This window comes from Hordeum vulgare, chromosome 5H (genome assembly GCF_904849725.1).
Source record: "Hordeum vulgare subsp. vulgare chromosome 5H, MorexV3_pseudomolecules_assembly, whole genome shotgun sequence".
NCBI lineage: Eukaryota > Viridiplantae > Streptophyta > Magnoliopsida > Poales > Poaceae > Hordeum > Hordeum vulgare.
The window spans coordinates 66,561,383-66,577,820 of NC_058522.1; the positions used below are offsets into that span (position 1 = coordinate 66,561,383).

At 44.5% G+C, this 16,438-nt stretch overlaps 1 protein-coding gene across 1 annotated transcript; it reads right to left on the reverse strand.

The window, feature by feature from the left end:
* Positions 1-14,838: 14,838 nt before the first annotated feature.
* On the reverse strand, positions 14,839-16,018 carry LOC123394920 (uncharacterized protein At4g22758-like). The gene is made up of 2 exons (XM_045089806.1): positions 15,323-16,018; positions 14,839-15,235 (listed from the first exon to the last, which is right to left on the reverse strand). Exons 1-2 carry the CDS (start codon positions 15,591-15,593, stop codon positions 15,042-15,044), a joined length of 465 nt encoding a protein of 154 aa, XP_044945741.1. The 5' UTR covers positions 15,594-16,018; the 3' UTR covers positions 14,839-15,041.
* Positions 16,019-16,438: the final 420 nt, after the last annotated feature.

The window sequence follows — 16,438 nt, forward strand, 5'->3', positions numbered from 1 at the left end:
TATCAGGCATAGCAGCATCATAAGCATCATCAAGCACAGGCGAGATATCAAGATTTCTAGCGGGAGGTGATGTCGCAAACTTACTCATAACTGAAGGTGAATCAAGTGCAGAGCTAGATGGCAGTTCCTTACCTCCCCTCGTAGTTGAGGGCAAAACTCTGGTTTTTGGATCTTTCAAATTCTTCATAGTGATCAGCAGATATAAATCCCAAGTGACTCAGAGAATATAGCAATTGCTTCCCCGGCAACGGCGCCAGAAAAATGCCGTTTAGCAGATCCCCGGCAACGGCGCCAGAAAAACGTTGTTTAGCAGATCCCTGGCAATGGCTAGAAAAATGCTATTCTCGATTGCTCAACAATTATAAATTGTCTTGCAATGACCCACCAGCGCGTGGGATCGAGGCAGTTTTCGAGGGTAGAGTTTTCAACCCATATTTGTTGGTTCGCCGGACAGGAAGTGAGAGGATCCTCTCAAGTATTAGCAGCTGAATGTGTCAGATTCAGCCACACCTGAAAGATTAGTATTTGCAAGCAAAGTATCAACAGCAAAGTAGTATGATAACAATGGTGTCAGAAACGATCTGTTAACGGCAGACTATTCCTAACGATTGTATCAATGGCGCGAGAAGTTGCGCGTGGACGTGAAATATTCTTTCCCGTCAACGTCGTGCGAACAAGTATTGTAGCAGGTAACAACAGTGGCAAGGAATGGCAATAGTGACATCAGTAGCAAGTAGCAAGTAACAGCAGAGCAAGCAAGTAACAGTAGCAGCGACAGTAGTAACAGCAGCAGAGCAAAACAAGTAACAGCAGGAGCGAGAGTAGTAACAGCAGCAGAGCAAAACAAGTAACAGCAGAAGTGGGACAAACTCGTAGGCAATGGGTCGGTGATTTGTCTCGATGATATTCATCATGCAACAGTTATAACACGGAGAGATATGTGGCTAGCTCCATTCGTCAATGTGATGTAGGCATGCATTCCGTGTGTCGTCATACGTGCTTAGGAAAAAGAACTTGCATGACATCTATTGTCCATCCCTCCCGTGGCAGCGGGGTCCAAAAGAAACTACGGGATATTAAGGTTCTCCTTTTAATAAAGAAGCGGACCAACGCATTAGCACTTGGTGAACACATGAACTCCTCAAACTATGGTCATCACCGGGAGTGGTTCCGGTTATTGTCACTCTCGGGTGGCCGGGTCATAACACATAGTAGGTAACTACAACTTGCAAGATCGGATCTAAAACACACATATATTGGTGACAACATAATAATTTCAGATCTGAAATCATAGCACTCGGGCCCTAGTGACAAGCATTAAGGATGGCAAGTAGTAGCAACATCAATCTCAGAACATAGTGGATACTAGGGATCAATCCCCGTCAAAACTAACTCGATTACATGATAGATCTCATCCTACTCATCACCGCCGAGCGAGCCTACAATAGATTACTCACGAACGATGAAGAGCTTCATGGAATTGGAGAGGGAAGAAGGTTGATGATGACGATGGCGCGATTTCCCCTCTCCGAAGCCCAAAACGGACTCCAGATCTGCCCTCCAGATGAAGAAGAGGATGTGGCGGCACCTCCGTATCGCAAACGCGACGAAATATTCTCTCTTGATTTTTTTGGGACGAAAGTGAATATATAGAGCTGAGTTCGGGGGCGGCAAAGCCACGTGGGCCCCACAAGCTTGTTAGCCGCCACCGGGGGTGGCGGCTACAGGGCTTGTGGCCCACTGGCCCATCCCCTCGTGTGGATCTTTGCGGAGGTATTTTTTATAATTTCCAGAAATATGCTCCCTAAATTTTCAGGACGTTCCGAGAACTTTCATTTCTCCATAAAAACAACACCAAAGCAATTCTGCTGAAAACAGCGTTAGTCCAGGTTAGTTCCATTCAAATCATGCAAATTAGAGTCCAAATCAAGAGCGAAAGAGTTTGGAAAAGTAGATACGATGAAGACGTATCAGTTTTCACGAAGTCATTGCAAAAAGATCTAAACCGCATATAAATACATATTGATGGTGTATCTGGCTGATGGGGCCCACCTGTGAGGTACCGACGTGAAGTTTTTTTTGAAGAAAACCCCCTCCTATATGCTTAATCACATAAATGCACTTTATTACACACGAAAAAAAATATCATATGAATTTTTTTGTTCGTAATTTTTAACACTAGATCAATTTTTTTGAAAATTTTCGTTGAGCTTTAAATAAAAAAATAAAAAACGAGTCACGCGTGGAGCAGGAATCAAACCCAAGACCTCTCGTGACGAGGATCACAGTCAACACCACAACGCCATGACAAATCCTATTTGGCGATGCACGCGCCCCTTAAAGTGCATTTTTCTTCTTAACTGTTGCATGCAGCGATTGGTCATGGACCGGCCGGGTGGGAGAGAGATTTTTTTGGTTTTGTGAAGTTTCTAGAAGTTTCCTAGATGGGTTTTTCATTTAAGTTTTTTCAGGACTGGTCTTTCTTCGGTTTTTCTCTTTTTCTTTTTTAGTTTCTTTTTTTACTCTTTTTTTCATTACCATTTGATTTTTTATATAATTCTAGTTTTTTTGAAAAAGCGCAGCCATTTTTTGATTAACTTCTTTTCAAATGAAGAGAGTTTTTTACAAATCACTCAACCCTTTTCAAAAAATTACGAATTTTCTAACTAAAATTCTATGAACTTTTTTAAAATTGATGTACTTTTTTCAAATTTTGATCAACTTTTTGGAAATTTGATGGACTTCTTTTGAAATTGATGATTTTTTTTTCGAAAATGATGAACTTTTTTAATATTTGTGGAATTTTTGAAGATTTGTGAACTTTTTTCAGTTGAACGAACTTCTTTAAAACTTTATTTTCAAATTCATATACTAATTTCCAAAATACGTGAATTTTTTCGAATTTCTTATATTTTCTTTTAAAATTTGTAAACCATTTTCCGCTTTTATGTACTTTTTGTGTTCACTTTTGTTTTTTGCTTTTTGGGTTTTTTGATAAAATATTTAGCCCTGAAACTGGGCTAGCCCATTTTATATGCATGTGGGCGCTGGTTGTCCTAGCCGAAGCTTAAGGCGCCCACTAGGAGCTCCCCGACGCCACACACGCGCTCAGGTTAGACAATCGGCAGGATGCTCTTCGTATATATGGGCCGGTAATTTTGCCCATCAAGCTTGCTTTGTTTTTTAGTTTCGCGTGTTATTGAGGCTGGTTTTTTGCCCAGGTTCTTTTTAAATACGGTGAAGATTTTTTAATATAATAATTTTTTGGAAATATACGATGAACATCTTTAAAATGTAAATTAACAATTCTTGTAACGTATGTTGAATTTTTTTAGGATATGAAAACATTTTAAAAAATGTGCGGCAAACTTTTTGTAATTTATAGTGAACGTTTTCTTAATACATTAATTGTTTTGAAATTTTTTATTTCGGAAAATGTTCAGAAAAAACGTATTAGAATGTTCAAAACACTGAAAAAGGGAGCATGTCAGTAACAAGTTGCTCATAACACTTTTGAAAAAAAATCAAGTCTTCTTATATTTTTTTTGCCATGTATTTAAATATTATTAATTGGTATTTAATACATGTTCAACATGTATCTGACTGTACATGGAAATGTTTAGCATTTATTCAAAAAAACGGACATACATACGAAAATATGTTTCATAATATTTCATAATATGTTCAGCAAAAGTAAAAAATTGTTCTTGCGGTTTTTATAATGTATTCATAATATATAAAAATGTATGTGGCATTGAGGAAAAATTTCATAAACATATCACAAAATGTTTGCATGTTTAAAAATCTTTATGTTTTTCTAAATGTTCAAAATCTTTATTTTCAAATGTGCAAATAATGTATGGTAAAAATGTGCACCCGTTTTTTCAGTGTTTTGAACATTTTTCGTACGTTTTCTCTGAACATTTTTTGAAATAAAAAATTTCAAACAAATATTATATTAAGAAAATGTTCACCATAAATTCAAAAAGTTCACCACGGATTATTTAAAATGTTTTTATATCCTAATTTGTTTTCAACATACGTTACAAGAATTTTCATTTTGCATTTAAAATATATTCATCGTATATTTACAAAAAAATCATTATATTATAAAAAAGTTCACCGTTCGTATAAAGAAACTGAGCAAATAAACAGTCCCAATAAAACGAGAAATGAAAAAACAAAGCAAGCCTCGATGGGCCCAATTACCGGCCCATATATATGAGCTAGTATAAAAGATACCCTATCGGTTGTGAGCTAGTATCTATGCCTAATAATAAAGAGGCTATTGTTTTTGTCGGAAAACCCACCGCACCATTTTTATAAAAAAAAGCCCGTGTAATTTTTATATTCAATCCGCGCTCCATCATTTATCTGCAACGCAAAAGGAAAAAACGATTCGCTGCAAAAATTATACACGTACGCGTCGCCTCCTCCCGTTGACCCTAGGCCACCCTGGTCTGTGCCCAGGCCGCCACCACACCACTCGCTGCCGCGGCCGAACTCAACCGCCACCGCTGCCTATCTCAACTCACCCGCCTCCGTGGCCGTACCTCTCCCCGCTCACTGCCCCCGTTGCGGCGCTCGAGCGCATTGCGTCGACCCTGGTCCACCCTGGCCCGTGCAAAGGCCGCTGCCACACCACTCGCCGCCGCGGTCGACCTCAACTACCACTTTTGTCGATCTCAACTCACCCGCCTCCGCGCCGTACCTCTGCCCGCTTGCTGCCCCCGTTTCGGCGCTCGAGGACAGCTTCCGAATCAAATCAACGCGACAGCTACGGTGACTCGGGATGATGCGTCTGCTCGAAGCAGAACAGCGGCGGCGCGGCGGAGCGAAGTACTTGCGGGTGGAGGCGGGCCTCCATGGCTCACACGGGGAACTCCAAGGTTATGGCGCGGCAACGACGACTCCTTATGGCCAGATAGATGCGCCTAACCCTTGCTCCCCTCATCGTATCCCCTCCTCCGGCAGGAACTCATCATCTGGTGAGATCCCCTCCCCATGCCTCCAACCGTGTGCCAAGAACCGACAAGAAGTTTTGTTTTGTGGGGATTTATTTGCTGATGAATGAATGTATTGAATGGAAGATTGTATTGTTGTAGAGACAAAGAATGGTACACCACCTTGAGTTTGTCATCTGATCCCACATTCTCTACCCCATGAGTGAAATAAGATAACAGTCCATTGATCAATTCATGTAGCCTCTTTGTTTTGCTTTGCTTGTCCCGCTCAATTTCTCATCATGGTGGAATGGACGGGTTGATTTCTCAACAAAATAGGATAGGACTGACTACATTAGTTAGTTAGCTTATTATTTTAATAAATCAAAATGATTATAAAAAGATTAAAAGCGTGTGGTATTTTTTTCTCCCGTTGCAACGCACGGGCCCTTTTGCTAGTAAAGTATAAACATATACGAGCCTGTGTGTGTCGTGGTAGCGGTGACTCCGATCCTCTTGACGTAAGGTCGAGGTTGCGGGTTCAATTCCTTCCGCGCGCTACGACCCATTTGTTATTCTTTTCTTTAAAGTTCGATGGAAACTTTAAAAAAGAATTGATTTGGTGAAATAAAAGGACATTTATGTGATTAAGACCATAGCAAGGGGGTTTTCTAAAAAAAACTTAAAACATTGTACTATTTTTATATGCATGCGTAGTGTGAATGCTATTTTTTAACTTATTTCACAGCCAATCCATAACCATCTAGGTTCTAGAGAATTTCCATGCACGTCTTCTAAAACCGTGACGGAGGGAGTAGTTAGCCTCAAGTCATTAAAAACATACACGCCCACATTTCTTATTGGTTGATTCCTACATTCAAGTCAAAAAAAAAAACTCATGAAGATTATTTGATTTTCGTAAGATGAGTTATAAACCGAGACGGAGGGAGTACTCATGTGTACTTCCTTTTTAAGGGACTTGTTCATTTTTCTTTTACTAGTAAATGTGTCCGTGCATTGCAACGGGTTCACTGCGAAGCAAACACTTAGTCCTCCTTCCATGAGTTGGTGACATGGAGCAATGGGTCAAATTAGATCTTCGTCTGCATACAAACACTAATCATACATGACCAGTATACTACACTAACATAGAAGCTTTCATACACATGGCGATGGAGTGATCTAATTATACATACTTCACATAATAGAAACACTTTCTTCCTTGTCAATTGATGCCTGGTGGCTCAGAAGAGCTGTTATGGCCAACCCTAAAGCAAAATTACATGTACATCAGTAGGAAATGAACGTTAAGTCATACATAGAGGAAGAAATTGATTGGCGCAAAGCTCAAGAGTGAACCATGTCAAGATTTGGCCTCATGTACGCTATCTTCAAATTCTAACGATACAAGGTACCTTTGCAAAGCTAGCAACCGCCTCTAAAACTTTCAAAAACCTAAACTGATAAAGCGTATAGTAAGAATTCGGTATCCTAATACAGTGAGTTCCATTTTTCTCTGAACAGTGTTGACCTCATTTTTTCGTGGGTGGCATTGACTAATTTCTTATTTGTTAGATGATGATGCCCTCATCTCACTATTTCTTTTTTATGGATATAACATGATGAGCATTGGACCTGACTGTGAGTGAATCCCCACCACCCCCTAAATGAAAAAGTAATGATATTGGCATCTATATCACTGAAAGTACAATATACATAGGCTATATATACTTTCAGTTTTGCTACTGGGAAAGGCTTGTTACACTTCAGTATGCACAATAGTATGTGCTTTAACCTGTCAAATATGTATTGCCATAGGAAAATAAAAGAAGTATTTGATTTGTCATGGAACTGTTTGAAATATAAAATATGGGCGATGGTGCAGCACACAAATCAAATCAGCCTCACAGCTTAAACTGAGATCTGTTTATGATCAGTCTGAAACTCGACACGATAGGCTAGATATACACAATGAAACACAAGTTTCAGCGAGATTCTCATATTCACGCAGAAAAGTTGCTTGGGAATTGAACTGAAAAAGGATCAACGTTGAACATGAACTGAGGAAACATTCGCAAAGTTCAGACTGGGCAACCTTGTCTGCTGTTGTTGAAAACTGTATGTATATCCCTATATATCGTCGCAGACAGAGCCGGGGGACAGAAACAATAACAAAAACAGGGGATTCCATCCAGTGATTAGCTTTGAAGAGGATAAATTCCTCTGGTGTAGCCACTGCAGGCGACATTGGACGGCTCCACCGATGTTCTTGCTACTCCGACGAACGTACAGTTCATGCAGCCGATGCGTATGGGCTTTTGCTTCGTCATCCTCACGCTTGCCATGCTCGTCGCCGGCTGGCACGCTCGAGGTCACTCCGGTCACGCGCGAGGTCTGGGCAACGCTAGAGCACGGCACCTGGATGTGTTTGCTGTTTCTCATGCGGACGGGCGCGAGACTCGGAGAGTGGAGGCGGGAGTAGCTGCCAGCGCGATGAAGCCTCTTGCAGCACGCTCGCCGGCTCCGGCGCAGTCGTGAGGCGGGCCGCGAGCCTCGCTCCTATCAGGCCCCCTCCTGCTGTCGTGCAAAATGAAGAGCAATGGAGAGTGGAGGCGCCCAGGCCGAGCAGCCGCTCCATCTCGGCGGCGTTGTTGGCCATGTGCGCGTTGTACCTGGACCGCTCAAACCTGTCGCCTGGTATCGGGATGTCGATCTCCCCGCCCAGGAGGCTCTCGATATCCGAGAACATGTCGTCCTCATCGTCGTCCACCGACGGGGCCGAGTTGATTATGTCGTTGATCGTCTTGACCACTTCCTCCTCCTCTTCTTTCTTCCCTGAAAGAATCAACAGTTGGGACAAACAGAAGCGATGAACAACACGCACAACAGATAGTTCTTCTCTGTAAATCCCGCCACCGGCAGTGGATGTGTGTACATACATGTGCAGTAGCCCGAGCCTTCTCCTTCTTCTTTGCTTGGCCATTGTCTGAAAGAAGCGATGCAGCAGAGCTTCTAGCCACCGGAGCGAGCGTGTGTGGCCGGCGGAACGACCTCCCCAGCGCCGCCCTGCTTAATTGCGGCCCCACGCCCGACCGCCGTCGGAAGGATCTCCTCCGCCGACAACTTCTCTGCTCTTCGCACAACCCACTTCTTCGCACAACCTTACGTCAAGAGGATCGGAGTCACCGCTACCACGACACACACAGGCTCGTATATGTTTATACTTTACTAGCAAAAGGGCTCGTGCATTGCAACGGGAGAAAAAAATACCACACGCTTTTATTATTTTTATAATCATTTTGATTTATTAAAATAATAAGCTAAATAACTAATGTAGTCAGTCCTATCCTATTTTGTTGAGAAATCAACCCGTCCATTGTTAATTTCACCATGATGAGAAATTGAGCGGGACAAGCAAAGCAAAATAAAAAGGCTACGTGAATTGATCAATGGACTGTTATCTTATTTCACTCATGGGGTAGAGAATGTGGGATCAGGTAACAAACTGAAGGTGGTGTTCCATTCTCTCTTTCTACAACAATGCAATCTTACATTCAATACATTCATTCATCAGCAAACAAATTTCCACAAAACAAAATTTCTTGCCAGTGCTTGGCACACGGTTGGAGGCATGGGGAGGGGATCTCATGAGATGATGAGTTTCTGCCGGAGGAGGGGATACGATGAGGGAAGCAAGGGTTAGGCGCCTCTATCTGGCCATAAGGAGTCGCCGTTGCCGCGCCATAACCTCGGAATTCCCCGTGTGAGCCATGGAGGCCCGCCTCCACCTGCAAGTACTTCGCTCCGTTGCGCCTTATCCGCGCGCCGCCGCTCGTTCTGCATCGAGTAGACGCATCATTCCAAGTAGTTGTAGTTGTCGCGTTGATTTGATCCAAAAGTTGTGCTCGAACGCCGAATCGGGGGCAGCTAGCGGGCAGAGGTACGACCGCGGAGGCGGTGGGTTGAGATCGACAGCAGTGGTGGTTGAGGTCGGCCGCGGCGGCGAGTGGTGTGGCAGCGGCCTGGGCACACGCCAGGGTGGACTAGGGTCGACGCGATGCGCTCGAGCACCGAAACGGAGGCAGTGAGCGGGGAGAGGTACAACCGCGGAGGCGGGTGGGTTGAGATCGGCAGCGGTGGCGGTTGAGGTCGGCCGCAGCGGCGAGTGGTGTGGCGGCGGCCTGGGCACAGGTCAGGGTGGTCCAGGGTCGACGGAAGGAGGCGATGCGTACGGTATAATTTTTGCAGCGAATCGTTTTTTTCTTTTACCTTGCAGATAAATAATGGAGCGCGGGTTGAATAACAAAAATTACAGAGGCTTTTTTATAAAAAGTACCGTGGTGGGTTTTTCAACGAAAGCAATAGCCGCTTTATTATTAGGTACAGAGGTATAGATGGCATCAACTCAGGGGGTGTTTCTTTCAAGGGACTTTTTGGTGTAGGGACTAAAAAAAGTCCCTTTTAGTCCCATGTGAAAGAAAGAGGAGGGACTTTTAGGGACTAAAAGGAGGTATTTGGGACTAAAGGAAGAAGTTCCTATGGAAGGGACTTTTTGGAACTTTTTACAACAGTGCCCCTACTTTTAGTATGTCATTTAATAACATCTAGTGTATTACTAGGGGTAGCATGGTCTTTTTGCATGTCATTTAATGATCTCTAGTCCATGTTTAGTCCTTGGAAAAAACAGATAGGGACTATAGACTTTTTAGTTGGGACTAAAAAAAATCCTAGAACTTTTTAAAGAAACACGGCCTCACGATGGTGTTGAGACGGTGATGAAAATACTAGCGTAACTTTTTCTTGATTGTGCACAACATCATGTGTCAGTCAAATCGTCTAGGGACTTGTTCCTTTTATGGCAGCAACTCACGATGGCTTCCGCCCCGCGATCCAGCCTTTTTTTACTTTTTTTCCTTACAAGTTCGACAAAAACTTTCAAAAAAATCGATTTGATGTTAAAAAGTTATGAATGAAAAATCTTCTATGATTTTTCTTGTGAAATAAATGGTATTTATGTGATTAAGTATATAGCTAGGAGATTTTCTGCAAAAAAACTTGTCACATTGGCACCTGACAGGTAGGCTTCATCAGTCAGATACACCGTCAGTACGTATTTATACGTGGTTTAGTTCTTTTTTAATGGCCTGCCTCAGACTTGGTAGTGACATGTAAAGATTATCGTTCAATTATCTTTAGTGTTCGAAGTTAATATTAACTTGCTAATTAATATTAAATAAAAAATGAGGTGGAAGTTAATGCATTGTCCTTTAGTGTTTGAAGATTATTTGATTTTTTTAAGATGACTTAGATGGAGGGAGTACTCATGTGTACTCTCTTTTTAAGGGACTTGTTCCTTTTTCTTTTATGGCATCAACTCACGATGGTGTTGAGACGCTGATGAAAATACTAGTGTAACCTTTTCTTGATTGTGCACACCATCATGTGTCAGTCAAATCGTCTAGGATCTTGTCCCTTTTATGGCAGCAACTCACGATGGCTTTCGGCGCGCGCTCCAGCCTTTTTTTTTTCCTTAAAGTTCGACGAAAACTTTCAAAACAAAAAATATTTGGTCTTAAAAAGTTATGAATGAAAAAAATTCTATTTTTTTTTGTGTGAAATAAAGGGTATTTATGTGATTAAGAATATAGCAAGGGGGTTACTACAAAAAAACTTGTCACGTTGGCACCTGAGAAGCAGACCCCATCAGTCACATACACCGTGAGTACGTATTTGTACGGTTTAGATCTTTTTGCAATGGCTTGCCTCAGACTTGATAGTGACATGTGAAGATTACCCTTCAATTCTCTTTATCCTGTTTTGCGATTGAATGTTTTTTATTTTGTTCTTTGCTTTGCCATTGAATGAATCTACAGGAAGGAATCCTCGAGCTCATACCATCGTACGGACATTTCAGCTACACGCATGCTCATGCACGTACGCAGCAGCACGCTTCCTTTCTCTTCTTCCTTCCATGTCGTTTCCTTTGTCTTCTTCTTTTTCGGCTGGGATGGGAGTTGTCAATAATCCTACATTCGCACGGTGGTAGGTTTTCTTTGTGAACAACGATTTTCGTACGTTCCAGTGTCTGCTTGCATTCTCGGTCGCGTTTAATCAGCAACGACGCGCCGATCGTCCATCCTCCAGTCGCGCGCTGCAGCACGTAAGCAAACGCATTTGTGCGGATGCGGCCTGATGTGTTTGACTTCAATTAGTGTATGAATGATGAGCGCGATGCAATTCTCGCCATGATTGCTTCAAGGTCAACACATTGCACGTTTTAGCTGATTTCAATGCATGTCCTCTTTTATTTGGCCTTCCGAGTGACTTGGTTATTTCTGTAGCGACCCGTATTCTAGCATGAAACATATTATAGCTCAGTTGGTTGCTGTGATCAGAACGGAAGTAGTGATCCAGAGTTCTTATCCTAAACAGCTTATATATTTTTACAATTCGATCGAAGGCCTACCTCGGCCCATGGGAGTGACAGAAGAAAACAAATGTAGAAACAGTGCGTCATCCATCGGGCCCCATGCAAGTAACAGAAGGAAAAAAACCCGTAGAAACAGTATGCGGGCCCATCCGGGACGGACCAAAATAATACTCCCTCCGTCCCAAAATAACTGTCTTAAAGCTTAATATAACTTTGTATTAGAGTTAGTACAAAGTCAAGACAGTTCTTTTGGGACGGAGGGAGTAACTGACAAATCAATTTTAATGGGTTGCAGGTTCAAAAATAAAAAAGCAATGGATTTCTTTATAGAAATATATAACAAACTAAGAATACCTATTTTTTATATTAGTAGGTATAGATTTGGTACCTACTGTCCTCTATTCATGTTTTTTTGCCCCTCTGATGTCGGTGCGTGGACTATGACCTCTGGTTCTTGACTTTTTATTTTCCTCAGCTGCTAGGCGTTTTTCTTGTGTTCCTGATACTCCAACCGTTCCAAAATAAGTATTACGTAGTATTAATCTAGTACAAAATTTATACTAATTTAGTACGTATAAAATTTGCAATACTTATTTTAAAATGGATGGAGTATTTGTTTATACAAATTTCTTTTCTGTACCTGAACATCTATCATTTGCCAGATTAAAACAAATGATACTCTTTAAGACCTGTAGCTAACACATGAGTTGCACTCCAAATGTAGCGATGTGTTTACTGCTCGCATAAAAAAAGTGTTTACTTCTACACACGAAGCGATAGTTTAACGAACTTTCATGTGTGATTGTGTGATGTAGACTTCAGTGAATATGGCTTCTCTATTCTACTCCATTGATAAGGAGTACATCGTTATTATGGGGAAAAATTTAACACAAAAACGTGCGCAAGTAGTGCGTATCTTAAGCTCAGTTGATAATTGCACGTCAAAATAGATTGCATAAAGCTCATTGCTCTCAAACTTTTAGATTGATGGCATGTACCAACCCCTGGTCGTTATGGTTGCCAGCATGAGGCCTTATATGATCTGAGAAGCTAACCCAAGGAACAAGAAACAGAGAGGGATAGAGAGAGGCAGAGTAGGAGGGGAATTGGAAATTCTATTCTTCACATCAGCAATGCAATGTTCAGTTAGAGCAACTCTAGCAGACCCATAAAAATTTGATCCGCAAAACGCGTTTGCGGTTTCACGAAGATTGTATTTGCGGGTCAAAAACTAGCGCGGCCGAACAGAAACCGTATCTAGAACTGCATAATTTGAAAAGCACTCTCGCGGAAGAAATTGCACCTCGTTGTCGCGAGTAGTTCATCACATACTACATAGATCATGATCAATACACTACAAACATAGTTCATGCTACATGCTACATTAATACTAGTACTAGAGGGGGTCAGATCCGACGGCGACGAGGTCGCGTCAAATGGACGACGCCGTGGAGGAGAAGGACGCTCAATCCTCCTCGCGGGAGTTGCAGAGGTCGATGTACTTCGCCCTCTGCTCCTCGCGGATGCGGCGTCACTCCTCGTACTTCTCCTTGGCGGCGAGGTTGGCGGCGACCGCCTCCCGCCACTCGAGGTCTTCGAGCTCCTCGGCGTGACGCCGTCGTGACGCCTCCTCGCGCACGCTCCGTTCGGTGATGGCGGCCGCAACGGCGTCGACGTAGTCTTCCGGCCCGACGACGCCGCGACGGCCGAGTGGAACAGGCTCCTCGGGCTCTTCCTTGACGGGGACGAAGTCGAACTCGTCCGACTCCTCCGGCTCCTCCTCGTCCTCTGACCACTCCCGCTTCACGGGGAGAAGGCCTGCGCGAGAGGAGGAGGAGCTTCCGGGGTACGAACATCTCGCGGAGGAGGACACACGTTGGCGGTCGTACTCCTCCGTCTCACTTCGCCGGCAGCTCGCCGACAATGACATGCCGCGGTTGGTCCACCTCCGGGCCCCGCGCTTCCTCGCGCCGTCCGAGCGGACGCGTCGCTCGCGCTCCGGGTCACTTCCGCCGCTGGATCTGCTGCCGGAGCAGCGTCCGGAGCTCCACATGCGGCTGGAGGCGGGGAGGTGGTCGCCGGCGACGAAAAATGTGAAGAAGGGGGTGGGGAATCGCGGGGGGTCGGCGACGGCGGGGGATAGGGTTTCGACCCGCAAACGAGCCGCATAGCCGTAGATATAGCGATCGGGGCGTGCGTTTGCGGGCCATGGTAAAAAAAAAAATTATGCGTATAGGCTTTGTTTTGATCAAAAAATAGGTCGAACCTGCATACTCCCCGAAATTTCGGGGGTCCGTGTGTTTTGGGGAGTCTGCTAGAGTTGCTCTTACATCTCCTGACTTAAGTACCTAGGACACCAGACAAGCACACATGCCAAGTACTATACGAACCGGCACCAGTCGCGCAGGGCTGGGCGGTCACTGACAGCAGCGACCCACTCACCGAGCGCTCCACATGTCAGCGAGATAAGAAAAAAGAAGTAAGAAAGAAGAAACACTATTCATTGCTATTGGGATCAAATCTGATCCAACGGCCAGGATCATTTCGCCCGAAGATCTAATGGTCGGGATTCGTTTGGACAGGCAATCGAACGGTCCAGATGGTGATGATAGCCATAGTTCAGAAGGGGCCATTATCCAGCCGACACAACAACAGCTACACGTTCTGGTCAGCGATTTGTATAGCCTGCCTGCCAAGATGAACACAGCAACAGCTACACGTTGTGGTCAGCGATTTGTATAGCCTGCCTGCCAAGAACCAGTACAACCTTTTGCGATCCATGTCACTATCTGAATTTGTGGTTTTCTAAAGCGACAACCTTTGACGCATAACACATTCAGCATTTTGGGTAAGGGCCTCTGTGATTCGTGAAACACGGGAATAGATATAAAAAATAGGATTTGAATGTCATGCTCATCTCAATCCTACAGGATTTTGAGTTTTTTTTCCTTCAAAACGGATGCAGAAGATGTCATGCTCATCTCCATCCTAGAGGATTTGAAGCAGAAGAGATTTGAGTGGATGGTTAGAACATCCTATAGGAAAAATTCCAAAGGAACCCTAAAATGTATGATAAACATTCAGGTTTCTGGAAATTCACATGTCATTGCTTATTGATGATTTGAGAACCGAGTGCTGCGTGACATTCTACACGAAGTATCTCCTGACACGAGATACAAAACGCCAGATGACAGCGTACTGAATTGTGACAAATGACAGTATCTAGATGTATCGAACATAAATGGCAGCATATTAGAAGCACTGAATCATCACAAAGATTGCAAATAACCACTTGGTTTACAGCAGTGCGGCCAAAACAACTCATTCCCTTGGGTAGTTTTGCGATTACCCTCAGCAGATTCCTTTGATCGATCCGCTATTTGATGCACATAAACACAGCATAAGAATCGAACCAGAGTAAATTTAACTTCAATGCATATAAGTTTCACACTGAACAATTCTGAATGCATGAATAAAACTTATAATCTCATTCATTCATTCATTCATGTAGAGGACGATGGAACAGCAACTGAACCAAACAAACAAAAAAAGACAATGCAGAAGCAACAGACTTCCAAATTCAGTAAAATTGACAGCCGATTACAATCGATTCGCCGAATCGCATTTATTAGTTTCAAATATTTATTAGTTTCAAACTCATCGATGGGTCACACCTTGAAGCTGAAGTTGAGAAGGATCTTGTTTAGGCCAAATTTCCAGCCGCCGATCCCCTTTCTGCCTGGGCTAGAATTAACCGTGGTAGCCACCACTGGCTCAGACCCATTCTTGTCGGCGACAGTCTTCTGCCATAGCATGAAGCTCCTGCATCCATTGAAGCTGATCCTCTCATCGGACTTGAGAGCTGCAACGAACGAATTTGGGATTCAGGGACGTGCTCGCCAAGAAATAGAGTATAAATTATCAATCTATATGATGAAACCATGCTTACCGTCGGATCTGCCATTGGCGGTGTAGAGAAGGAAGTTGGCAGCGTCGGCGCCGAGCAGCGGCATGCGGCCCTCTCGGGCGTAGAATCGGAGCGCGGAGCGGATGAGCCCGTTGACCGACTCGCCCTCGTCGACCAGGAAGCGGAGCGGCCCGGCGCTCCCGAGCACGGTGACCGTCACCAGCACGCGCGCCACCCCTGCCGCAGCGGCCTTGCCACGGGGCTCAACCCTCCTAAGCTTCATCGGCAGCGTCGAGGGCACAGCGACAGCCATAGCGACGGACAATTCAATCAAACCAAACGAAACCTATCAATCAAAATTCGCTTGTTCCTCTCTTTTCTTTTCTGTTGAATTCTTTCTCGGCAAGGAAAAAACTGGAGATCAAAATAACGCGGGCGGGGGGGATCGAAAAATGTGTGTCGGGTCGCCGACGGGAAGGAGGGAGGCCGCTCAGGGGTCGAGGCCGATGCAGCGGTGGTACCAGCCCTGCATGCAGGCGCCGAAGCAGCGGAAGGAGGCGGAGGAGTCCCTCTCCGTCTGCTGCGGCGAGGAGGGGGAGGCGGAGGTCGTGTGGGTTCCCACCATTCACGAGGGGGCTGAGCTCGTCCTGGCGCGGCGGAGGAAGAGATCTGGGCTCCCGTCGGCGAGGGGGGGAGGAGGAGGAGGAGACGGGGTTTGTATTCGATTGTGAACGGGATCGTGGCGTGGGGGGACGGAATATAAGGCATGGCTCCGCTGGGGCTGAGGCGGCGGCCGCGTGGTGAGGCGGGGTTGCGCTGGTCTTCTTCCTTGTTTCCAGAGAGAGCGCGTCGATCTGGGCGGTTGGTGGCGGTGGATGGACGGGTGGATGCGGTTTTAGGGCGTCCACGCGGTTGGGACGGTGTTTGGCTCCCAAGCTGCCCCTACACGCAAGGTTTTCGGGATACCGGCGCATTTAATTAGAGGTAATTGATTATAGTATTATGAATAAAATAAAGACACGCCTAGCCAAAGAAACGCTGCTTGGCTAGCGCGCGTACTTACACTCTAATAAAACGATAAATAAATCATACAACCGGATATTCGAAAAAGAAACCATCGTTCCTCTTTAGAGATTGGCACAAAGGAGAGCTGGACCT